Source organism: Syngnathus leptorhynchus, chromosome 21 (genome assembly GCF_054491065.1).
Source record: "Syngnathus leptorhynchus isolate UIUO chromosome 21, UIUO_Slep, whole genome shotgun sequence".
NCBI classification, from domain to species: domain Eukaryota; kingdom Metazoa; phylum Chordata; class Actinopteri; order Syngnathiformes; family Syngnathidae; genus Syngnathus; species Syngnathus leptorhynchus.
In genome coordinates, this window is record NC_141215.1 from 1108329 (window position 1) to 1134586 (window position 26258).

Below are 26258 nucleotides of genomic sequence, written 5' to 3' on the forward strand. Positions count from 1 at the left end.
TTCTCTTTCACTCTCGTTGTTGTTCTGTTGTTGAATACTTGTATAAATTATCTAAAATTCAATGAATATGAATGAACACAAAAACATTTTGTCACGAGGTGAAAACAAGGGGAATTCCATTCTTAAAATAATGAGTTCTGGCAGTAACTACTTTAAGACTCAAGGTGGCAGCAATCATCCAGAACTACTCATGAAGGATGCCGTAAAGTGTTGTAAAGTGTCCTCATTTGGTTTACGTTTACGGCCTTCAACCGCTGCTCACCGGCAGTCCTTTTGTTTTAAAACATTGATGGAATTTGAAAACTGACCGATATTTCTTCCGCTTGAGAGCCACTTTCACTGGCTGATTTTCAGCAGTGGTCCTCACCAAAATAAATATTTAGTTTTTGATTTTGTCTCAAATTCAGTCACCGCCCGGGCGTCATTAATGTACGTCCACAACGGCCTTGAAAATTAAGTGAGTAACGTTAATGGTATTTGCATGTAGTGCATTTAGAGCGACACGTGAATTGGAGTAATGGATCCCAACAGGATAATTCAAGCTCTAAAAGGGACTATCGATCCTAATCTGAGAAGAGCGGCTGAAGATGAACTCAATCAGGTGGGTGCCAAAGACGTTGGTTCTCTACTTGTAATTGTGAGAGGGTACTGTTTGACCATCATGGTTCGGGGCAGGGGCGTGCAGAACTCTTTCACGAAGAAGCTACTCAAAGATCATAAATCTCAAAGAGCTTCACAACCCCACAGGTGACAGATTAGCGACATCCTCTGATCCAAACCCCCACAACTAAGCAAAGAAAGGGGACCACAGATGGAGGAAGCACCCCATTCCTACGATGGTGGATTTATTCTCTGGAATTGTTATTTTCAATTAAGCAGACAATTTGGGCAAGCTTGACGTTAGAAGACTTTACATACGTACATTATTTTCTGATGAGAGGCCGAAATTTCGTCAGTATTGTCCATTTGTTTGGACAAGGCCTGAAAGCAAGTAATCGTTAAACTTTGATAATCTAATAGTTTTCAATTAACCATTGCAAATCCAAATCTTCAGTCAAATTTCAGATAATTTTTTTATTTCCTTGGTACTCTGTGAAAGCAAAGAAATTGCCTTTCTGTTTTGAGGACATTGATTTGTGGAAAAAGTTCCTATTTTCTGATGTTTTTAATCAAAGACTAATCCACTCATTTCCAATAAGTGCCAGAGCCCTTTTGAAAATTCTTTGAGACCCACTACAACAGCAATAAAGCTAATATACTGTAATTAGCAATTTTGATTTGGAAGGGCTGAACTGGGGGCGGCTCTGTGGCGCACTGGTTAGCACGTCCACCTCACAGTTAGGAGGGTGCCGGTTCAATTCCACCTCTGACCCTCCCTGCATGTTCTCCCCGTGCCTGCGTGGGTTTTCTCCGGGCACTTCGGTTTCCTCCCACATCCCAAAAACATGCTTGATAGGCCAATTGAGCACAAATTGCCCCTCGGTGTGAGTGCGGGTGGTTGTTCGTCTCTGTGTGCTCTGCGATTGGCTGGCAACCAGTTCAGGGTGTTGTCCCCTGCCTACTGCCCGATGACTGCTAGGATAGGCTCCAGCACGCTCACGACCCCCGTGGGGACAAGCGGTATAGAAAATGGATGGATGGAAGGCTGAACTGTAGTCAAACATTGGACTTTTGTCAATAAACATTGACACACAATTATATGATTTTACATTTGTTAAGTAGATATTGTTATTTTGGTGGCCATTGTGTTTTTCTTTCATAAATGAATGTGTGTTCATTTCATTTTTGGTTGTTTAACTCTAACCCTGCTCTGATGTGTTTCAGTCCTACAAGATCATCAACTTTGCACCAACTCTGCTTCAGATCATTGCATCAGAGCAGGTGGAGTTTCCAGTTCGGCAGGCAGGTATGGTGTTGAGATCATTGGATATCTTACAGATTTTGTTATTGTTTTTTGACCTTGGCAAATTAAAATGTTGATTCACAGTAAAAGGCCATTCAAAAAGGTGTTGTTTTCCTCTATTGAAATAAAATTAAGAGAATTTGACTGCCAACGTCCTTGTTTCTTGTCTGATTCAAACTATTCCAACTTTAAAATGTTGAACTCATACAGGATATCTTGGGAAATATTCCTATTCCTCGAAATCCCCAAATTTTAAATATAAAATTCTCAAATCACGAAATATTTGATCAATTCTTTAAGCATTAAAAAAATTCTTGACAGATTCAAACATTTTTAAGTATTTCACATTTTATCATTAATTCTACAGCATTTAAGCTCACCTTCAGCTTTCATCATTCAAATACAATGCCTCCAGAAACTGTATGCTAGTTAGAAATAGTATACAAGAAAATGCATTCTAGTTAGAAATAGTACACAACCACAGAGGAAAATGTATCGTTAAATGTTAGCAGAACAAGCATGTTAGAGTTAGCCCTATTCTTTATCATTGTATTTTCTGTACTCAGAAATAGGCTATTTTCCTAAATGTTAGCATGACAACTGATAGCATTTTAGCATCAATTATTCAATTATACTACGTTCATTTTGTCTTCACTTATAGATTATTTTACTGGTTCTTTTATCACAGACAAATTATTTAGGTTGATTTACCTGACATGTTTCGGCATGTACTTCCACAATAATCAATTATTCAAGATTATACCTTTGACTTTCCTTTTCTGAGGCAAAATTTGAAATGTGGATGTCAGACTTTTTTCAGTTATCAGGGATTTTGTGGGATTTTCTTCGAAACAGTCTTGGTCTTTATCATTCTGACACTTTTGTTGTTTATTTTTGTGTTCAGCGGCTATCTATCTGAAGAACATGATTGGCCGGTATTGGCAGGACAGGGAGCCATCTCTGGGAAAAGTTGCATTCCCTTTCAATATTCATGAAAACGACCGCCAACAGATACGAAACCACATTGTGGAGGGCGTCATCCAATGTCCTGACACCATACGGTACATCTATTCGCATCCCCCTACTTAAAAGCAATTAGCAAAGTTTCCTGTCAACTCAGTTTCAAATTTGTCAAGTTCTTGTATGGAATTTTCCCTATCAACTTTTTGTGCTTTGCAAAATACCGTAATTTTCGGACTATAAGTCGCTCCGGAGTATAAATCGCACCAGCCATAAAATGTACAATAAAGTGAAAAAAAACATATATAAGTCGCACCGGCGTATAAGTCGCACTTTTGGGGCAAATTCATTTGTTAAAATCCAACACCAAGAACAAACATGAACCAGGAACAACAGGCTAAACGATACAGTATGCTAACGTGACATATACACAAACGAGGAGGTGAGAACAGGCCTGACGTAACATTCAAAGTTATTCAAATAAGTACTATACAAATAACACGTTTATCAAACCATCTGTGTCACTCCAATTCATTAAATCCATCGATCGTCCTTTATGTAAACAATGCTGCGTATGCGCCGCATATGCTGACGTCGGACCCGTTGTAAATTTCATTTCTAATTATTCCACAGACCCATATAAAGTATATTTCAAAGAACTATTATGTTACAACAATCTTATCAAACCATCTGCGTCACTCCTAATCATTAAATCCATCGATCAAATTCCTCGTCCTTTATGTCAGCAACGCCGCGCGTGTGCCGCACAGATCTAGTATATAACTATATTGTAGCGTTAACAAAGTACCAGGAAAGACGTGGGTTTGGTAAACGGCTCTTTATTTAACAAAACAAGAGTTCAACAAGCCAACAACTACTGAACTTCCAGCCACGGAGGTGGAAGAGAGCTCCATAAATAGGACCGGGCGTGCGTAAAAGCCATGTCCGAGCTCCATCCACCGTCCTCGGACAGCCACCGGCCAAGCGCCGGCCCCCGACTTCCATCCACGGAGGTCAAAGAAAGCTCTCGTCGAGAAGGACCGGGCGTGCGTAAAAGCCATAATAGTTTTTCAAACCTTCTGTGTCACTCCAAATCATTAAATCCTTCAAAGTCTTCATCCTCCGTGTCACTTACAAACAAAGCCGCTAATGATACCGGTAGTACGCGGGGCCCTTCATCATCTTCGTCATCCCGTGATCGAATCCTTTCTCCTTTATGTAAACAACCGCCGCGCGGCACTGGTGACGTCACTTGCAGTTCAAATGACAGTAATCACTTGCTACATCGCGGTTCGTTTCTCGCGGTTTCACTACATCGCGGATTTTTTAATTTTGAAAATTTGTGAAAAAAAACATATAAGTCGCTCCTGAGTATAAGTCGCCCCCCCCACCCAAAATATGACAAAAAACGTCCAAAAATTACGGTACTTTAGTTCTCATCTAGTCTTCGAATCGTGTAATTTTGTATGTTTCTCAATATATTTTGGGCAACTTCAGTTTGTCACACATGATTTTCACCCGATAATCATTAATTATAGAAAATAATTATTAATTAATCATTAATAATAATTCACAAAAATCCCCCTTTTAGAAAAAACGCATTTTATCTTTACTTTAGTTGTCATTGTCTGACATTTACATTTGTATGATGTTCACCAAGAAAGTGGATAAACTATGCAAAAATAGGAATTTGTGAAGAAGGCAAATATATTTCATTGCCATCACGGGGTTAATAATGTATCTATCTATTGTGTACCGTATTTTCCGGACTATAAGTCCAGGAACAACAGGCTAAAATTGATCCATCTATATGGATCAATTTATGAATTTGTTGATCCATACTGGTTGTACACAGTGCTCTGCCAAAATTTTCAGTACGTTTTAGTACAACTAGTAAATTACTAGCTTGCATCGCTTACCAGCATTACGGCAACCGTGGTCAGGGGGCGTCACTGAATAGCTGTTGTACCCGTGAGGCTATTTCATTTCAAAATAGGGTTTTGAAGGGCTCCGTTCATGTTTCGAGTGAATTTACGGATCGATATGGAAGGGAAACATAGGTAAGCAGTACCAACGCGTTAGATCGAACTTTAGTCAGTTCTGATCATTTTATAGGATAGTTTGAGAAATGTGATTGTTTACAGAGGGCTCATTGGTTATTGGCTAGTGGATGCATACCGCAACCCTAGTCAACCGGAGTTTGTTGCAGTATAGCTTCTATTTTATGCGCCTCATAATCCGGTGCGCCTTATATACGCATGGACAAAGTTTTAAAATGGGCCGTTCATTGAAGGTGCGCGTTATAATCCGATGCGCCTTTTAGTCCGGAAAATACGTTATATGTTTTTTGAGTAGATTAAACACTGGCCACTTATTGGGGCATGGGGTCTATTATAGATATAACCGAAGTTTGTTTGTGATATAAAAACCAGCATTTTATAAATCAGAATCTGTATTACATCTATCTGACCTTATGCCAGTAATAACGTCACTCACTCATTTCATTTTATGCAGCGCCCAGCTGACAATGTGTCTTCGAATGATCATCAAACACGACTTTCCAGGACGTTGGACTGCAATAGTGGACAAGATAAATTTGTACTTACAGTCGAACAACAGTGGCAGCTGGTACGGCAGCCTGCTGGCTCTCTACCAACTCGTCAAAACCTATGAGTGAGTAAGCGTGACTGGTGTCATGCCCATTCCAATCAACTAGTTTGGAATTAATGTGGTTGTTTCTTTCAACGTCAAGAGACAAAACTGAGAGCTGCTGTCACGTCTGTAATTGGGAAAATAAACATGTCTTTGATGCCAACATTTTCTTTTGAGGTGTGAAGACCAAAGATGATTCTGTTTTTTCCCTAATAATATTTATCATAATGCATTTGCACTCTAGGTACAGGAAGGCAGATGAGAGGGAGCCATTGCTTGCAGCCATGCAAATATTTCTGCCGAGGATTCAGCAGCTCATCATCCAACTGCTGAATGATGCCACAGTTTTCTCAGTCCTGATTCAAAAACAGATCCTTAAAATCTTCCATTCCCTCATACAGGTATGTTTTGCCCCTTTCATGCTACAGCATATGGTTTTGTTCTTTGTTTTTTACCTTTGGTGTAATTTAGCGAGAAATACTTTAACCCACATATCCACTTTATATATTGAAGCCTTTAAAGATGAGTAAATCATTCTATGAATGACTAAATGCTGATGATATTAATACTAATCTTTTATCTGCAGAACTCGCTTCCTCTCCAGCTGATCAATAATACGGTAATGACTCAATGGATGGAAGTCCTTCGAGCCATAATGGACCGTGATGTTCCCGCTGTAAGACACATTACCCGCTCATTGCACACTGTTGCGGTAGCCTGATCATAATGTAAAGATATTATTGCGATGTGAACCTCACAATAGGATGATTATCATGATATTGTGGGGTGGTTGGGGATATTAAAAAAACTTGTACCGTAATTTTCGGACTATAAGTCGCGTTCTTTTCATAGTTTGGGGGGGGGGGGGGGGCGACTTATACTCAGGAGCAACTTATATGTGATTTTTTTTCACAAATTTAAAAAAATCAAAAATCTGCGATGTAGTGAAACCGCCATAAACGAACCGCGATGTAGCAAGGGATTACTGTTATTTGAACTGCAAGTGATGTCACCGGGGCCGCGCGGCGGTTGTTTACATAAAGGACAAAGGATTCGATCACGGGATGACGAAGATGACGAAGGGCCCCACGTTTAAAGGATTTAATGATTTGGAGTGACACAAGGTTTGAAAAACGTATTTATATTATAGTTATTTGATATATTTTATTACGTGTAGCAACTTGTATATGTTTTTATCGTTACAGTTCAGTAGTTCAGTAGCTCGTTGAACTCTTGTTTTGTTAAATAAAGAGCTGTTTACCAAACCCACGTCTTTCCTGGTACTTTATTAACGCTACAATATAGTTATATACTAGATCTGTGCGGCGCGCGCCCGGCGTTATTGACATAAAGGACGAGGAATTTGATCGATGGATTTAATGATTAGGAGTGACACAGATGGTATGATAATATTGTTGTTATGTAAACCCACGTCTTTCCTGGTACTTTGTTAACGTTACAATATAGTTATATACTAGATCTCTGCGGCGCACACGCGGCGTTGTTGACAAAGCGAGGAATTTGATCAATGGATTTCATGATTTGGAGTGACACAGATGGTTTGATAATATTGTTGTTATATAAACCCACGTCTTTCCTGGTACTTTGTTAACGCTACAATATAGTTATAAACTAGATCTGTGCGGCGCACGCGCGGTGTTGTTGACATAAAGGATGAGGAATTTGATCGATGGATTTAATGATTTGAAGTGACACAGATGGTATGATAATATTGTTGTAATATGATAGTTATTTGAAATATGCTTTATATATAGTTATATGGGTCTGTGGAATAATTAGAAATGCAACTTACAACGGGTCTGACGTCAGCATATACGGCGCATACGCAGCATTGTTTACATAAAGGACGATCGATGGATTTAATGAATTGGAGTGACACAGATGGTTTGATAAACGTGTTATTTATGTAATACATACTTGAATAACTCTGAATGTTACGTCAGGCCCGTTCTCAGCTCCTCGTTTGTGTATATGTCACATTAGCATACCATATCGTTTAGCCTGTTGTTGCTGGTTCATGTCTGTTCTTGGTGTTGGATTTTGACAAATAAATTTGCCCCAAAAGTGCGACTTATACTCCGGTGCGACTTGTATATGGGTTTTTTTTCACTTTATTGTGCATTTTATGGCTGGTGCAACTTATACTCCGGAGCGACTTATAGTCCGAAAATTACGGTAAATTGGCGAGGAGGAAGCACAATATTGTTGTCGGGTCTAAATACCATCAGACATTAATTCACACACTGAAAAATAGAGAAGATGATGATGATGAGCTCTGCTCATAGCGAGTGAGAAAAGAAGGGAAGGGTGTTAAAGGAATTCTCTGGAGCTACCTTTGTTGAACCAAGGGACTCCAACTTGTAAATTATGAGGCCCTTGCTCAGGCCGACCATCCAATTATTCCAACAATTGTATTTTGTTCATAACAGATATGACAAAGAAGGATTGGCTAGTCATTTTTATTGTCATGTGCTCCTATTGGCTCAGCGGCACAACATATCCTGGTTTATGTTGTTCACAATGTTGTGTTGTGTTTTTTTTTGTTTTTTTTGAGACGGAGATGTTGAATAATGTTTGCTGGTATGACTGATTTTTGGGAACATGGCTTGTTTGTTCCATGTGCGCAATATTCAGATCAGGTTTTCTTTTTGGACAGTTACAGTTTTGGACATATTTGTGTCTTTTCGGACTCCACACATTCAATACCAAAGACTATAAAAATGGGACCCATTGCCTCCCTGCTTGGCACTCAGCATTAAGGGTTGGAATTGGGGGGTTAGATCACCAAAATGATTCCCGAGGGTGGCTCCGCTGCTGCTCACTGCTCCCCTCTCCCCCAGGGGATGGATCAAAATCACATGGGGATGGGTTAAATGCAGAGGACTAATTTCGCCACACCCAGTTGTGTGTGTGACAATCATTGGGACTTTAACCTTAACTTAATCCCAGGTACTTTTTTTTTCAAGAGTTAGGTAAAAAGGGTCTGAATTTAGTGGCACTCTAAGGTTTCTGTGGAACACAAAATAAAATTGAATTCTCAATCTCATCTATATAATTCTAATTAGCTGAGGTCATAAATATATTTAGCGTTCAAATAACACAAGTAACCTTAACCTCAATGTAGATAAAGGTAGATAGGCTTAATATTGGGGTATTTGCTTGCTAAAGCATGCATATATTGTGAATTGAATGAATTAGTTGAGGAACTCGCCTGTCCATGGGTCATAACGTAGGTGGCCAAAACATACCCAATTCAAATTGAACTGCATAATGAAGTAACCACCAGAGGCTGCTAGAACCACACAAATGAAAAAAAGGCCTTTTTAACAGTTGCTTTTAATATTGTCACATGAGGACAACACTATCGCAGCAGTTTCAATATCGCAATTTCACTGTATTGCCTTAATCGTTATCTCCCATTATAAAAAATTGTGTATATCTCACTGCTATTGTGTGTAGGTTTACTGCTTTCGAAGTAAAAGGGTCACATTACATTCAATTTGTTAGGAAACTTTGGAGATGGATGAAGATGACCGTCCTGAGTTATCATGGTGGAAGTGCAAGAAATGGGCACTGCGTGCCATTACGAGGCTGTTCAAGCGGTGAGCAAGGATCTCTTTTCACAACACGTAGTCACATGTATTATATTTATGATTAAATCTGCGTGTATTGAATATACTTATACTCTGTGTGTATGGTTGTGTTTTCTTTTTCCAGATATGGAAGCCCAGGCAACGTGGCAAACGAGTTCTTTGAATTTGCTGATTTTTTCTTGAAGACCTATGCAGTGGGTTTACAGCAAGTAAGTGTTTGTGAACTGAGTACAAAATTAATAGTACAAATCGGATTTGGTTGAAGTTGGGAAATTGTGTAAAATGTAAATAAAAACAAAATACAACAATTTGAAAATCCTTCTCAACCCATATTCAATTGAATACACTACAAAGACAACACATTTAATGTTCAAACTGATAAACTTAATTGTTTTTTGCCAAATAATAATTAACTTAGAATTTCATGACTGCAACACATCCAGTAGAAGTTGGGAAAGATGACAAAAAATACTGAGAAAGCTGAGAAAAGCTCATCAAACATTTGGAACATCCCACATGTGATTAGGCTAATTGGGTACCATGATTGGTTATAAAAGGAGCCTCTCCAAACATGCTCAGTCATTCACAAGCAAGGATGGGGCGAGGTTCACCACTTTGTCCACAACTGCATGAGAAAATAGTTGAACAGTTTCAGAAAAACATTTCTCAAAGCAAAATTGCAAGGCATTTAGGGATTTCAACATCTACGGTCCATAATATCATCAAAAGGTTCAGAGAATCTGGTGAAATCACTGCACGTAAGCGCCACAGCCGGAAACCAAGACTGAATGACCGTGAGCTTTGATCCCTCATACGGCACTGCCTTAAAAACCGACATGAGTGTGTAAATGATATCACCAAATGGGCTCAGGAAAACTTCAGAAAACCACTGTCAGTAAATATAGTTTGTCACTACATCAGTAAGTGTGGGTTAAAACTCTACCTTGCAAAGCAAAAGCCATTTATGAACAACATCTAGAAACGCCGCTGGGTTCTCTGGGCCCGAGCTCATGTAAAATGGACTGATGCACAATGGAAAAGTGTTTTGTGGTCTGATGAGTCCACTTTTCAAATTGTTTTTGGAAACACTGGACATCGTGTCCTCCGGACCAAAGAGGAAGCGAACCATCCGGACTGTTATCAACGCAAAGTTCTAAAGCTAGCATCTGTGATGGTATGGGGGTGCATTAGTTCCCATGGCATGGGTGACTTGCATTTCTGTGAAGACAACATAAATGCTGAAAAGTACATACAGATTTTGGCGCAACATATGCTGCCATCCAAGCGACGTCACTGCTTATTTAAGCAAGATACTGCCAAGCCACATTCTGCACGTGTTAAACAGCATGGCTTCGAAGTAAAAGAGTCCAGGTTCTCCCTTGGCCCGCTTGCAGTCCAGACCTGTCTCCCATTGAAAATGTGTGGCGCATTATGAAGCGTAAAATACGACAGGAAAGACCCCGGACTGTTGAACAATTGAAGCGGTTCATTAAGCAAGAATGGGAAAGAATTCCACATGAGAAGCTAAGAGAATTAGTCTCCTCTCATCCAAAACGTTTATTGAGTGTTATTAAAAGGAAAGGTGATGTAACGAAGTGGTAAACATGCCCTTTCCCAACTTGTATTGCACGTGTTACAGCCATAAAATTTTTATTTGAAAAATAAAAAAAGTTTGAGTTTGAGCATTAAATATGTTGTCTTTGTAGTGTATTCAATTGAATATAGGTTGAAAAGGATTTTCAAATCATTGTATTTCGTTTTTATTTACATTTTACAGAATTTTCCAACCTCAACCGAATCCGGTTTGTAGTTTTGACTTACCTGTTTGTGTTGTCACTGTCTGCCCCAGGTCTTGTTGAAGGTTGTGGATCAATACAGACAGAAGCAGTATGTTACTCCTTGTGTTCTCCAGCAGTGTCTCAACTACCTCAACCAGGGACTTTCCCATTCTCTGACGTGGAAACAGATGAAGCCTCACATGCAGGTAACAATTTTTTTATTTTCTGCTCTACGTTTCATGAGAGTACCGTAATTTTCGGACTATAAATCACTCCGGAGTACAAGTCGCACCAGCCATAAAATGCACAATAAAGTGAAAAAAAAAACGTATATAAGTCGCACCGGAGTATAAGTCGCACTTTTGGGGCAAATTTATTTGTCAAAGTCCAACACCAAAAACAGACATGAACCAGCAACAACAGGCTAAACGATACAGTATGCTAACGTGACATATACACAAACGAGGAGCTGAGAACGGGCCTGACGTAACATTCAGTTATTCAAGTATGTATTATTTGATATATACTCTATATATCGTTATATGGGTCTGTGGAATAATTAGAAATGCAACTCACGACAAGTCCGACGTCAGCGGCGCGGCGCATAAGCGGTATTTACATAAAGGACGATCAATGGATTTAATGAATTGGAGTGACACAGATGGTTTGATAAACGTGTTATTTATGTAATAGTTATTCGAATAATTCTGAATGTTACGTCAAGCCCGTTCTCAGCTCCTCGTTTGTGTATATGTCACGTTAGCATACCGTATCGTCTAGCCTGTTGTTGCTGGTTCATGTCTGTTCTTGGTGTTGAATTTTGATGAATAAATTTGCCCCAAAAGTGCCACTTATACTCCGGAGCGACTTTTATGTTTTTTTTCACTTTATTGTGCAATTTATGGCTGGTGCGACTTATACTCCGGAGCAACCTTTAGTCCAAAAAATACGGTAAATAGTTGTACTAAGTTCATTTTGTTTCCCTTGTCAATCACTTTTTTGGTTATTTTATCACAAACAATTTAATTTTAGGTTGCATTACCTGACATGTTTCGGCAAGGCGAAAGTACATGCCGAAGCATGTCAGGTAATGCAACCTAAAATTAAATTGTTTGTGATAAAAGAACCAAAAAAACTGAAATACGGTAAATGTTTAGATATTAAGATGTGATAGACAGTTTTTGCATAATTTGAATGAGGCAAAATAATGTGATTTTTCTCTCGAATATATTGTCATAATCATTTGTTTCAGATGTACTGTAATTATTTTCTGTATAAAAATTTTATTTGGTGTTCAAGAAGTCTTTTTCCAAACTTGAGTCTTGAAAAAGAAGGGGCCGTTTTATAATCAGGGTCGTCTTATATTCGGGCCAATACGGTATATTTGATATTATAAGTATGACTAAAACAAAGAAATGCATTTGAAATTTTTGTTTTGAGTGATGTATGACTTTGATCTCTTCCAGACTATTTGTCAGGAGGTCATCTTTCCTCTCATGTGTTACAAAGATGAAGACGAGCGGCTGTGGCAAGAAGACCCGTTTGAATACATCCGCATGAAGTTTTGTACGTACTTTGGACCTAGATGTATACATTTATTCTTGAGATTCATAATGTTATGTTTGAACTGCGTAGATTTTAAATTTTTAGGTTTTAAATTATATCAATAAAAATTTTCTGACAGAATTTTTTTTCTTCTTCTTTTTTACAGACCTTTATGACGATAGCGCCCTTCCCACCACTGCTGCTCAGAGCCTTTTGTGCAATGCTGCACGGAAGAGAAAGGAGGTGAGGAATACTACAATTTGCTGCAGTAATGAACAATACATTTGTTACCTATGTTTGCAACTGTTTCGCTTTGCAAACTTAAGTCAAAGAACTGATTTTTTTAACTCTCTACTTTAACTCTACTACTTTACTTAACGCTCTACTTTTGTCTTAAAAGGTCCTGCCTCAAATGATGGCGTTCTGCCACCAGATTTTGATAGATCCCACATCTGACCCCCGAAGGACAGACGGAGCACTACACTGTATTGGAGGACTTGCTGAGCTACTACTTAAGGTATATATGCTATTTGGGGTTTTTTATGCCAACACTCGTGAGACTACCAAAAAGGTGTAAAAAAAAAAAGCCTTCTGGTATACTTTGGTTTATTGTGTTTATATTTAATGCTACGAAAGAGATCATGTACACAGACTAATAACAGTACAGTTGTTTTAAGTTCCACAACAATTTATAATTCTGTAATGAATAAATAAGTGATTAAGGGTAAGTGCAAATTTGTTGTAAACAGAACGACTGGTTTAACATTGACACTTGGCACGAAAAGCATAACTGATTCAAATAGAACCTATCTGGCTAGAGACTGTGGGATGACCGGTAAATTTTCAAGGGTAGCCATGGCCACCCCCGAGCGGCACCCCTGGTTGTTTTTATACTTTGCTGCTGGTTTTATATTATCGATTTTTTGTTATACGTCTTACAAGCTGTGGAATATTGAATGAAATTTTGTTGTGCAATGTACAATAAAAATAAAGTCTTCTAATTTAAATGGTCCTGAAAATCAGTGAGAGGAAATCATTTTAAAGATTCAGCTTTCTTTAACACAAGCTAACAGCTCTTCCAACGTTCTTCTCTTTCTTTGGGCTTTGCTGCGTGTTCTGCAGAAGCGGCTTTATATGGAGCAGATGGAGTTGATGCTGCAAAACTATGTTTTCCCTTTGCTCGACTCTCGATTGGGTTACTTGCGAGCTAGGGTAAGTGAAGCATACATAAAACAAGTTACACACTCTGGGACACGCTAAATTGGTTGCCAGCCAATCGCAAGGCACATAGAGACAAACAACCAGAGATGGGACCAAGTCACACTTGCAAATCTCAAGTAAGTCTCAAGTAAATCTCAAATCTTAACCTTAAAGTCTCAAGTAAGTCCCAAGTCATTTTTTTCTTGGGCAAGTCAAGTCACAGATTATGTCAAATCCTTAAATAGGTCAAGTCCAAGTCAAGTCACCTTATTATTGCAATTTTACCCACAGAATCTGATTTTAGTAACGTGAAAACACAAAATATCAGTAACTTTAAGTAACCATCATTGTCCAATCTGTCTAACCTGTTTAAAAAGTATGACAATAATTTGGATTTGCACTGTAATTACAGATATTCAGTCAAATACACCATGAAATCAAACAAAAAAGAAATTACCTCATACAATGATTTATTGACAGCTCAATCTAAACAAATTAACGTCTGCCGACAGTGTCTGACACATTTGAGTTGCAAATATGAAAAAATAATCTGAAAAAATTTTGAAAGAAGAAACACATTAAAGAGAATTAGAAACATTTTATGTTTCATCTGTAACATCTGGAGACACCAGAACTCTATAAACTTCAAACGGGCAAAGTTTGAAGTTGTCGTCTGGCTGTCTGAAATGTTTCTGTTGCATATCTTGAACTGTGCTGTCCGTCTTTTGCCGTCATAAAGGTAATTACGATAGCCAAAGGTGATGAGTCGCAATACCGCTCCCGCTGACATATTTGTGCATGTCTGATATAAAGAGGCGTGATTCTCCAATAAACGCGTTAGGTACGTAGAGAGGGCACGACTGATTGATTGAGAGGGTAGAGATCCAATCATGACAACGCCATTCTCAGCCTGCGCTCCTACCGCGTTATCGATATTATTTTTTAAATGTATTAATAATTTTATATTCAAACTGAAAACATAAACTAAATAACACTGAAGTCATTCAAGTCAAATCCCGAGTCTTTAACTTCCAAGTCCAAGTCGAGTCTCAAGTTTTTTTATTTTTTGTCAAGTCACAAATCATCAAAACAGGTACTCGAGTCGAGTCCAAGTCACAGTGACTCGAGTCCCCATCTCTGCAAACAACCATACGCACTCACACCTATGGTCAATTTAGAATGCTCAGTCGGTCTACCAGGCATGTTTTTGGGATGCAGGCGGAAACCCACGCAGCCACAGGGAGAATATGCAAACTAGAGGTGGAATCGAACGCACACCCTCTGAACTGTGAGATGGACATGCTAACCAGTGCGGCACTGTGCCGCTAAAACAAATTATATAATAAAGAAATAGCATAATATGTTTAAACAAATATGCCTGGTTTTTGTAAACAAGTGGTACTCATGTAGAATGGGGAATAAACAAATGATGATAAATTAAGCTCAAGTCTGCAACCTATGTCATAAAAGATTCTACTTTTATTCATTTGTGCTTTTGCCGTTTTTGTCAGTCATGCTGGGTCCTCCACTGCTTCAGTCAGCTGCATTTCCACAATGTGATGGCTTTGAGGAATGCTGTTGAGTTGGTCAAGAAGGACCTGGTTGATGACAATGAGATGCCAGTCAAGGTGGAGGCTGCCATTGCTTTACAAATGTTGGTCAGCAATCAGGAAGAGGGTACGTTGAGGAATGTGGGCTATGGAACTGGATATGTGATGATACGAAGGAGCAAATCAAGTGAAGTCTTGTAGCATTATGATTTACTTTCTGTATGTGTGTGTTTGTGTGTGTGGCAAAACTGATCTTGTAGCATTATGATTTACTTTCTGTATGTGTGTTTTTGTTGTGTATGTAGCAAAACTGTATATCCGGCCACACATTCGACCTGTTATGCAACAGCTGCTCCATGTGGTGAAAGAGACGGAGAATGATGATTTGACCAATGTCATTCAGAAGATGATCTGCGAGTACAATGAAGAAGTTGCAGTAATTGCTGTTGACATGACACAGAATCTGGTAAGACATGTTAATGTGTTGTCTGTCATATGCTCTGTAGAGCGCTTTGTGACTGGTTCCGACACTTGAGTGTACTCTATATGCGTATTTCCCAGGCAGAGATCTTTACCAGGGTTCTTCAGAGTGAGGAATACGAGGAGAATGAGGACAAGACCGTCATCGCCCTTGGAATTCTCAGCACCATCGACACCATTCTGACAGTCATGGAGGACCACAAGGAGGTTACTCTTGTGCCGTACTCACGCATATGCGCGCACATTGTATATAGTGCAATTTACACGTGTGTGTGTGTGTGTGTGTGTGTGTGTGTGTGTGTGTGTGTGTGTGTGTGTGTGTGTGTGTGTGTGTGTGTGTGTGTGTGTGTGTGTGTGTGTGTGTGTGTGTGTGTGTGTGTGTGTGTGTGTGTGTGTGTGTGTGTGTGTGTGTGTGTGTGTGTGTGTGTGTGTGTGTGTGTGTGTGTGTGTGTGTGTGTGTGTGTGTGTGTGTGTGTGTGTGTGTGTGTGTGTGTGTGTGTGTGTGTGTGTGTGTGTGTGTGTGTGTGTGTGTGTGTGTGTGTGTGTGTGTGTGTGTGTGTGTGTGTGTGTGTGTGTGTGTGTGTGTGTGTGTGTGTGTGTGTGTGTGTGTGTGTGTGTGTGTGTGTGTGTGTGTGTGTGTGTGTGTGTGTGTGTGTGTGTGTGTGTGTGTGTGTGTGTGTGTGTGTGTGTGTGTGTGTGTGTGTGTGTGTGTGTGTGTGTGTGTGTGTGTGTGTGTGTGTGTGTGTGTGTGTGTGTGTGTGTGTGTGTGTGTGTGTGTGTGTGTGTGTGTGTGTGTGTGTGTGTGTGTGTGTGTGTGTGTGTGTGTGTGTGTGTGTGTGTGTGTGTGTGTGTGTGTGTGTGTGTGTGTGTGTGTGTGTGTGTGTGTGTGTGTGTGTGTGTGTGTGTGTGTGTGTGTGTGTGTGTGTGTGTGTGTGTGTGTGCGTGCGGCCGGCCCTGGGATGGTGCCATGGGGAACATCTGTGCTAAGTGTGAAAGGATTTATTTGAGCTGGACAAACTGTGAGAGGTCCGAGTGATATAGACAAAGAGCTCATGGAGAATGTAGATTGAGGTGTTGTGTAGTTGAACGGAAAATATTTTTTCATCTTTAATATGGGCTGAAAGTCACTATTGGGATCTGAAACCTTGCTGAGTGGAAATGGCTCTGATGTGGAGAGGGACAGTAAATATAAACATAATTTCCATGCCAAGTGTAACACACTTTGGAAATCCTAAAATGAAGTAATTCAGAATATTTTACTGTGTATATATCAGAGAGACAGGCCAGGCCACTCATGCCAGGAGCATGTGAGGAGGGAAAGGCGATTGGTTTATATCAATTAACACCCGCCCCCACAGTCTGTATCAACCACATATAGCGCGTGTGGAGGAAGCGGTGTGTTACGTAAGGTCTGGTGCCGGCTGCTGTGGTGTGTGTAACTAGCGAGCGGTGCAGGTGAGGATAATGAACTTCGAATGTGGTCAAAAGAAGAGCAAAGGCAGTGCAGAGAGGGACAAAAAAAAAAAGGCGCTGGAGGAGGACGCGGCCAAATGCAGAAAAGTTACGGATTTATTCAGTCCTGTGAACTGTGTGCCCGGGCGTGTATGCATGTCAGTTTGCATGTGTTGTGTCCATATGTGCCGCTGCCATGTAATAAGGCTGTCCCTATGCTGATTTATTGTTAGATTTAGTTCTAGTTGATTTTGTAAGTTGAAGAGTCATTTGTTATTCTTTCTTACATGCACATTCCTCTAAACTTTGTAACTGGCCCTGGCTAAATTAATATTAAAATATATGTCTATGTTTCCTATGCAAAGGTGGAAATATTGCCAGTTTTGGTGCTTCAGACAGTAGGCCCATTACTAGCTCAGAGCAGCTGACAGGTAAAGAACAGACAGTCATCTATCAACGCATGGGATTTAATAGGCTATGACTATGCATAAAACATTTTTTTTAAAAGCATATACCGTAATTTTCGGACTATAAGTTGCTCGGAGTATAAGTCGCACCAGCCATCAAATGCACAATAAAGTGAAAAAAAATACATATATAAGTCGCACTGGAGTATAAGTCGCACTTTTGGGGCAAATTTATTTGTCAAAATCCAACACCAAAAACAGACATGAACCAGCAACAACAGGCTAAACGATGCGGTATGCTAACGTGACATATACAAAAACGAGGAGCTGAGAACGGGCCTGACGTAACATTCAGAGTTATTCAAGTAAGTATTACATAAATAACACGTTTATCAAACCATCTGTGTCACTCCAATTCATTAAATCCATCGATCGTGCTTTATGTAAACAATGCCGCATATGCGCCGCGTATGCTCAAATCGGACCCGTTGTAAATTGCATTTCTAATTATTCCACAGACCCATATAACGATATATAAAGTCTATTTCAAATAACTATCATATTACAATAATATTATCAAACCATCTTTGTCACTCCAAATCATTAAATCCATCAATCAAATTCCTCGTTCTTTATGTCAACAATGCCGCGCGTGCGCTGCAGAGATCTAGTATATAACGATATTGTAGCGTTAACAAAGTACCAGGAAAGACGTGGGTTTCGTAAACGGCTCTTGATTGAACAAAACAAGAGTTCAACGAGCCAACAACTAATGAACCTCCAGCCACGGAGGTGGAAGAGAGCTCCATAATTAGGACCGGGCGTGCGTAAAAGCCATGTCCGAGCTCCATCCACCGTCCCCGGACAGCCACCGGCCGAGCGCCGGCCCCTGACTTCCATCCACTGAGGTGAAAGAGAGCTCCCGTCGAGAAGGACCGGGCGTGCGTAAAAGCCATAATAGTTTTTCAAACCTTCTGTGTCACTCCAAATCATTAAATCCTTCAAAGTCTTCATCCGTCGTGTCACAAACAAAGCGGCTAGTGATACCGGTAGTACGCGGGGCCCTTCATCATCTTCGTCATCCCGTGATCAAATCCTTTGCCTTTTATGTAAACAACCGCCGCGCGGCACGGGTGACGTCACTTGCAGTTCAAATGACAGTAATCCCTTGCTACATCGCGGTTCGTTTATCGCGGTTTCACTACATCGCGGATTTTAGAATTTTGAAAATTTGTGAAAAAAATCACATATAACTCGCTCCTGAGTATAAGTCGCCCCCCCCCACCCAAACTATGACAAAAAACGTGACTTATGGTCTGAAAATTACAGTATTTAACCATATCATTCTTTTGATATTGATTAAATATGGTATTGTCGATAATATAATAATGGTTGTTCTGACACTCCCAGCAGATGCAGAGTATACTGGCAAGACAAGTCCAGGGAGCAGTGCAAAGAAAAGGCCAACCGAGGACACAGACAGTCAGACTCAGAGAGATCTTTTGATTATTTTGCTCGCCCTAATTCTAGAGATTTTGATTTGTTTTTCCGGTACCACCCTCAACAAAACCCAAAGAATGATTGTGTGCATGTGTGTGCGCACAAATCCATTTTGCTTGTGCCCATCCATTTAAGTGTGGGTGTGAACATGCACGTGTGGGCAAGGCCAGGGTGGCCTGGTTACATAACTGACCCCTGGCCTGAAAAGAATCTCCCATATTTACAGATGGTTGTTTTTTTATTCTTTTTATGCTGTACCTCAGATCACTCAACAGCTGGAGGACATCTGTTTGCAAGTGATTGGCCTGGTCTTGCAGAAACCTATCATAGGTATGGCAGGTGTGTCTGTGCAGGAGCTGAATAGTGTTTTGTTTTTTGTAACCTCACATATTTTATTTATCATGACCCACAGAATAGGTTGACAAATAAAAAAGTCAGACTGATTACCGAATAGGAAAGTATAGATTAAATAACAAACCTAATTATCAGTTACAATGTTAATTGTCACCAATTGTCATGTCTATTTGTGGGTAAAAAAGTCCTGGATTGTCATGTATGTGGTTTTGAAAGTATTAATGTGCATCAGCTTTATATCATTCACAGAGTTCTATGAGGAGATTCTGTCTCTGGCATTCGGACTCACATGCCAGACCATCTCCCCGCAGATGTGGCAGCTGCTGAGCGTCTTGTATGAGGTCTTTCAGCATGACTGGTTTGACTACTTCACTGGTTGGTCTCACCTGACTCGACTGTTGTGGTCAGAGGTTTACATAGACTTGACATGGGGCATGAGTGTCGTATCAGTAATATTATTTGAACCGGGTGAAATGATTATCCAACAAAAACAAAACAAATTGTGTTTGAAATCAATTGGCCCCCTTACTGCCACTTGCTGTCAAGTGAAAATGTCACCAAGCTAAGTGCTCCAGTAATATCATGTGACCTTCTCAAATTGGTCATTACCTGAGCAACTGTGATGTCATTTACAGTTTACAGCAAGTGGCAAAATGGCTTCACACTAAGATGGGTAAAACAAGTGAATTTTGCTGCTTAATTATATTTGACAAATGGCAATATTAGTCAGAAAACTGCATTTAGACTAGTGGGGGTGAGTTGAAATTTTTATTGTTAAGACGTTCATGCTCATAAATTTATCGTTTCTTAACTATTATCCACAAATTTATACTCTACTTAATGGGATATTGTTTTTATTCCACTTTAAACACTCAGAAATCACTTCAGAGACATTATTTATGTGAATTCTTGAATCTTTTGTCATAATTAAAGAGTGCACTTATTTAGCCATTTTCAGAAGTAAAAAGTTAATATTTTGTCTCTAATTAATCTGATAACTTCATTAATTAAAAGTTTAAAAGAGGATTTTGCCAGTTGCTGTCAACTGGAAATAATACCACCTGCTCAGGGCTCAAGTAACGGCTAGTTTTCTGGGTTTGGTCATGTGATGCTCACAAGCTGAGCCATGATTGTGATTCTGTGACTGTGACCTTCAACACAGGTGATGTCATTCAACAACAACTAGCAAAAATGTGTTTTTAAAAATATGTAATATACATGAAAAATCACATAGTTATGTACCGTATTTTTCGTACTATAAGTCGATCCGGAGTATAAGTCGCACCAGCCATAAAATGCACAATAAAGTGAAAAAAAATCATACATAAGTCGCACCGGAGTATAAGTCGCACTTTTGGGGCAAATTTATTTGTCAAAATCCAACACCAAGAACAGACATGAACCAGCAACAACAGGCTAAACGATACGGTATGCTAATGTGACATACCGTAATTTTCGGACTATAAGTCGCTCCGGAGTATAAGTCGCACCAGCCATAAAATGTACAATAAAGTGAAAAAAAAATCATACATAAGTCACTCCGGAGTATAAGTGGCACTTTTGGGGCAAATTTATTTGTCAAAATCCAACACCAAAAACAGACATGAACCAGCAACAACAGGCTAAACGATACGGTATGCTAACGTGACATATACAAAAACGAGGAGCTGAGAACGGGCCTGACGTAACATTCAGAGTTATTCAAGCAAGCCATCTGTGTCACTCCAATTCATTAAATCCATCGATCGTGCTTTATGTAAACAATGCCGCATATGCGCCGCATGTGCCGCGCCGCTGACGTCGGACTCGTAAGTTGCATTTGTAATTATTCCACAGACCCATATAACGATATATAAAGTATATTTCAAATAACTATCATATAACAACAATATTATCAAACCATCCGTGTCACTTCTAATCATTAAATCCACCGATCAAATTCCTCGTCCTTTATGTCAACAACGCCGCGCGCGCCGCATAGATCTAGTATATAACTATATTGTAGCGTTAACAAAGTACCAGGAAAGACGTGGGTTTGGTAAACGGCTCTTTATTTAACAAAACAAGAGTTCAACAAGCCAACAACTACTGAACTGTAACGATAAAAACAAACAAATTGCTACATGAAATAAAATATATCAAATAACTATAACATAAATAAGTTTTTCAAACCTTGTGTCACTCCAAATCATTAAACCCTTCAAACGTGGAGCCCTTCGTCATCTTCGTCATCCTGTGATCGAATCCTTTGTCCTTATGTAAACAACCGCCGCGCTCCTGACCTCACTTGCAGTTCAAATGACAGTAATCCCTTGCTACATCGCGGTGCGTTTATCGCGGTTTCACTACAACGCAGATTTTTAAATTTGAAAATTTGTGAGAAAATTCACATTAGTCGCTCCTGAGTATAAGTCGCCCCCCCTACCCAAATTATGAAAATAAAACGCAATTTATAGTTAGAAAATTACGGTAATTTGGTATAGACAAAATGTTTACTTTTTTTGCTGCTGAAATTGGCTAAATAAGTTGACCATCTCTTTTAAAGGACCAATAACGCAGGGTCACACTTCCTTTTTGGCAAAAGCGAAATAAAATCCTGACCTTGTATAAAGACATCTTTCCATGAGTCAAAAGATTACTTTTGAAAGAAAAACACGAAAACTCACTATTGATATAACTGAAGAATCAAAACAACCTAACAAGATGCAATGAGTGTATACACATTTTTCTTAAACCACTCTACAACTTGATATGTTTATGGTACAGATATGATGCCACTTTTGCATAACTATGTCACCGTGGATACAGACGTCTTCCTATCCAACCCAAAGAACTTGGAAATCATCTACAGCATGTGCAAAAAGGTATGTTTCTTAAACTATACAATCTGAATTGAACTGAGTTTCAGAGGTTTGCAGTAGGGCCCGACCCAGATGAATTATTTCACGGCAATGCTCATATTTGAAAGAAAATAAACATTATGAATAATCGGACGATTAATTCTAAGAGTACATACAGAATATATTCGATTTTTTTCGTCGCTTCAACAATAATATAAATTTAAGTTATAACATCTGAATCTTTTATAATACTTTGCCCATGTTATTTTGCCTCATTCAAATCATGAAAAAAAACGTCTATCACATCTTAATATCTGAACATTTAAATATGTAAACTAAAGTGCAATCACATTTGTAAATGAATGGCCTCCGGTTTTTGAAATGTAAATTGGTTGATTGATACTTTATTGATCCCGGTGGGGGGGATTCAGGTTCCCAGCAGCATTCATACCACAGAGTGGGTAGATAAAGACACACAGATGACGTGAGCGCAACTCAATAGGCTCCTATAGAAGGCTGCCACACACAACGGCGCCACAAAGAAAGCCAGTAAGTGCGAAAGTTAAAAGTCATCAAAGCAAAGCAACAAGACAAGAACAAAGAAAAAAGTAAAGCGGGCAAGCTGGTTAGAGGCCTAAATATTGTAAATGGTCCCGCCAACCAGCCCCCCTCAATACCATAAGAACACCCCAAAAACACCAAAACAAATCTACTGTGATAAAACAACAAAATTGCAATAACTGCATTAACCATCAAAGTGAAGTCTAACTGTCAATGTAGTCTTTGAAACAAATCTGAATAATGAAAAACATTGCAATAAAATAATGCAAACTGCTACCGCTATTGTTGGGGAGCCTGAGGACTGTATAGGGGGTTGGCTCGGATAGTTATCAAAGTTGTCAAAAAGTCAAAGTCCGCTTTATTGTCAATTTCTTCACATGCCAGGCACACAGAGATCGAAATTACGTTTCCCACCGTCCCACGGTGACTAGACAGTACACAACACTCACATCAAATAGCACAAAGAGTAAAAACGAACAGACAAGAGCAACAAATAAGTAAGAAGCAAATAACCCAAATAATAAACAATAAATAAATAAATAGACAAATAAGAGCAGCAAAATGGAGCAAGCGCGCTAACAGCAGACAGCCAGATCATAGCGCAAAAGAACAGGACGTCATGTAGCAGAGGGTGGAGGGGGGAGGGAATTCAGGATCCGGACAGCTTGGAGCACGAAGCTGTCCCTGAGTCTGGTGGTGCGGGAGCGCAGGCATCTGTATCTCTTCCTAGAGGGCAGAAGTACAAACAAAGAGTGAGCGGGGTGACTCTCATCACACACAATCGCAGCCGCTTTGCGGGTGAGACGGGAGGCGTAAACTTCCTTCAGGGAGGGGAGTGGAGCCCCGATGATTTTACTCGCAGTGGTCACTATGCGCTGCAGGGCCTTCATGTTGTACTCAGAGCAGCCACCACCCCACACAGCGATGCAGCTGGAGAGGACGCTCTCAATGGTGCCACGGTAGAATGTGGTCATGACGGCGGGAGGAGCACTTGCCCGCCTGAGTTTCCGCAGAAAGTACAGGGGGCGCTGAGCCTTCTTCGCCAGTGACGCAGTGTTGGTGGTCCAGGAGAGGTCCTCACTGATGTGCACCCCCAGGAATCTGGTGCTACTCACTCTCTCCACCACAGCTCCGTCGACGGTCAGCGGCAGGTGGTGGGCATGACCCTTCCGGAAGTCAATGATAATCTTCTTGGTCTTGTTGACGTTCAGCAGAAGGTTGTTGTCCCTGCACCAAGCGGCCAAAAGGTCGACCTCCGATCTGTAGTGAGTCTCGTCGCCACCGGTGATCAGACCCACCACAGTCGTGTCGTCGGCATATTTCAGCACGTGGTTGCTGCTGTAGGTCGCAGTGCAGTCATGCGTCAGCAGGGTGAAGAGCAGCGGACTGAGCACGCAGCCTTGAGGGGCCCCCGTGCTCAGCGTGATGCTGTCGGAGACACTGTCGCCCACACGCACTACTTGAGGCCTCTGACAGAGGAAGTCCAGTAGCCAGTTGCAAAGGGAGGTACTGAGGCCCAGCTTGTCAAGTTTGCAAATGAGACGCTGTGGAACGATGGTGTTGAATGCAGAACTGAAGTCCACAAACAGCAATCTCACATACGAGTCCCTGTTTTCCAGGTGGGTGAGGGCAGAGTGGAGGGCAGAGCAAATGGCATCCTCAGAGGACCGATTGGGTCGGAAGGCAAACTGGAAGGGGTCAACGGTGGGGGGAAGAACAGATCTGACGTGCGCCAAGACAAGCCGCTCAAAGCACTTCATGACGATGGGGGTCAGTGCCACAGGGCGGTAGTCATTGAAGCAGGAGGGAGCAGGATTTTTCGGCACAGGTATGATGGTGGCAGCCTTGAAGCAAGATGGGACGACGGCCTGCCGCAGGGAAATGTTAAAGATGTCCGTGAAGACATCCATCAGCTCCTCAGCGCAGTCCTTCAGCGCCCGTCCCGGGATGTTGTCCGGGCCCGCCGCCTTACGGGTGTTGATAGCAGCAAGCGTCCTCCTCACGCTAACGGCAGAGAGGCACAGAGGCTGCTCGTCCGGATGGGGAGGGGTCTTCAGCGGGCAAGTGTCGTTCTGAGCGTCGAAGCGAGCAAAGAAGCGGTTCAGTTCGTTGAGCAGAGGGACGTCGCCCTCACAGCTCTGCGGCGCGGGCTTGTAGTCCGTGATTGTCTGTATGCCTCGCCACAGGCTCCGAGCATCCTTGCTGTCTTTGAAGTGAGCAGTAATCTTGGAAGAGAACGCCTTTTTTGCATCCTTGATGCCTCGGGACAGTTTCGCCCTTGCTGTTCTCACGCTCGCTGCATCCCCAGCCCTGTAGGCTTTGTCTCTGGCCCTCAGGAGCCCAAGGACAGCCCCTGTCAGCCATGGCTTCCAGTTAGCCCGAGTGACGACGTACTTTGTGAGGGTCATATCATCAATGCACTTCGCGATGTAAGAGGTCACAGAGTCAGCATACTCCTCAATGTCCGTCCGATTGTCGCAAGTGGCTGCCTGCTTAAACATTTCCCAGTCTGTAGTGCCAAAGCAGTCCCGAAGAGCATCAGAGGCCCCCTCAGGCCACACCCTAACACGCTTGCGAACCGGCCTGGAATTCCTCACTCTCTGTCTGTACGCGGGGGTAAGCAGAACGGTGACGTGGTCAGAAAGTCCGATGTTGGGGAGGGGGGTGGCCTTGAAAGCTCCTTTATGTGCAGTGTAGACCAAGTCCAGGAAGCTGCCACCACGCGTTGGAAAAGTAACATGCTGGTGAAGCTTTGGAAAGACAGACTTCTGCTCTTTTTGTCCCCGGGTGTCGGTCAGAACACAGGAGGGAAGAGGTGGTTCAGTTTTGATTGCTTTACTGAATTATTGGCGAAAAAGTAACATGCACTGTGGCTCATAGGGGCATACAGGCAAACGAGCAAAAGGTTATAGGCACACGTGTGGTCATAAGGATGTAAGAGCAGGTGTGTTGGGTGTGTGAATGTGATTCTTGTGCTTGTGATTATTGTATGAAGGGTGTGTTTGTGTTTGGTGTGTCTATGGTTCTGCAACAGACAGAAATACAGCACGGAAGTCAACGCTCAACTTCTGACGTCACACAACACTAGTGGACGGCACACATTACATAACTAACTGCCGTAACGGTTCTGCAATACTAAATAACCATAAATGAAATACTCTCGGCAACACACCAAACATAAGTCATCGAGACAACAAAATACATTTGCTGGCGACCGTTAGTCGCCGTGCGTAACGGCTACTTGTTGGATGCGAGGCAAACTTAGAGTGCGCTGAAGCTATCAATCAAACGGCGCACACACGAAACAAACCGCGATCAGACAAATGGCATAACAGTGGACAGTAGTAACAATGAAATGTATATACTCACTTTGTGTCAAAGACGCACACAATCACAGCAACATACTCAGTCGATACCAGCCACCTTTACCTTACCGCTGCGCACAAGCTCCAACAATCGTGA

The 26258-nt window shown here is 41.0% G+C and overlaps 1 protein-coding gene across 3 annotated transcripts in view; it reads left to right on the forward strand.

Moving 5' to 3' along the window:
• Positions 1-242: 242 nt before the first annotated feature.
• Positions 243-26258, forward strand: part of ipo8 (importin 8) — a 32580-nt gene continuing 6564 nt past the window's right edge. Inside the window, exons 1-20 of one of the 3 annotated variants that reach the window (XM_085902249.1) lie at positions 243-457; positions 532-601; positions 1825-1906; positions 2808-2964; positions 5378-5536; positions 5760-5916; positions 6102-6191; positions 9044-9138; positions 9254-9338; positions 10979-11113; positions 12374-12473; positions 12619-12695; positions 12853-12969; positions 13575-13664; positions 15164-15329; positions 15508-15668; positions 15764-15889; positions 19305-19371; positions 19645-19770; positions 22162-22259. In XM_085902249.1, coding sequence (XP_085758375.1) covers positions 2828-2964; positions 5378-5536; positions 5760-5916; positions 6102-6191; positions 9044-9138; positions 9254-9338; positions 10979-11113; positions 12374-12473; positions 12619-12695; positions 12853-12969; positions 13575-13664; positions 15164-15329; positions 15508-15668; positions 15764-15889; positions 19305-19371; positions 19645-19770; positions 22162-22259 — 1986 coding nt within the window. In that variant the 5' untranslated portion in view covers positions 243-457; positions 532-601; positions 1825-1906; positions 2808-2827. Of the gene's footprint in view, positions 602-1824; positions 1907-2807; positions 2965-5377; positions 5537-5759; positions 5917-6101; positions 6192-9043; positions 9139-9253; positions 9339-10978; positions 11114-12373; positions 12474-12618; positions 12696-12852; positions 12970-13574; positions 13665-15163; positions 15330-15507; positions 15669-15763; positions 15890-19304; positions 19372-19644; positions 19771-22161; positions 22260-26258 lie in introns of all 3 variants that reach the window. The other 2 variants (XM_085902247.1, XM_085902250.1) reach the window with 2 other exon arrangements.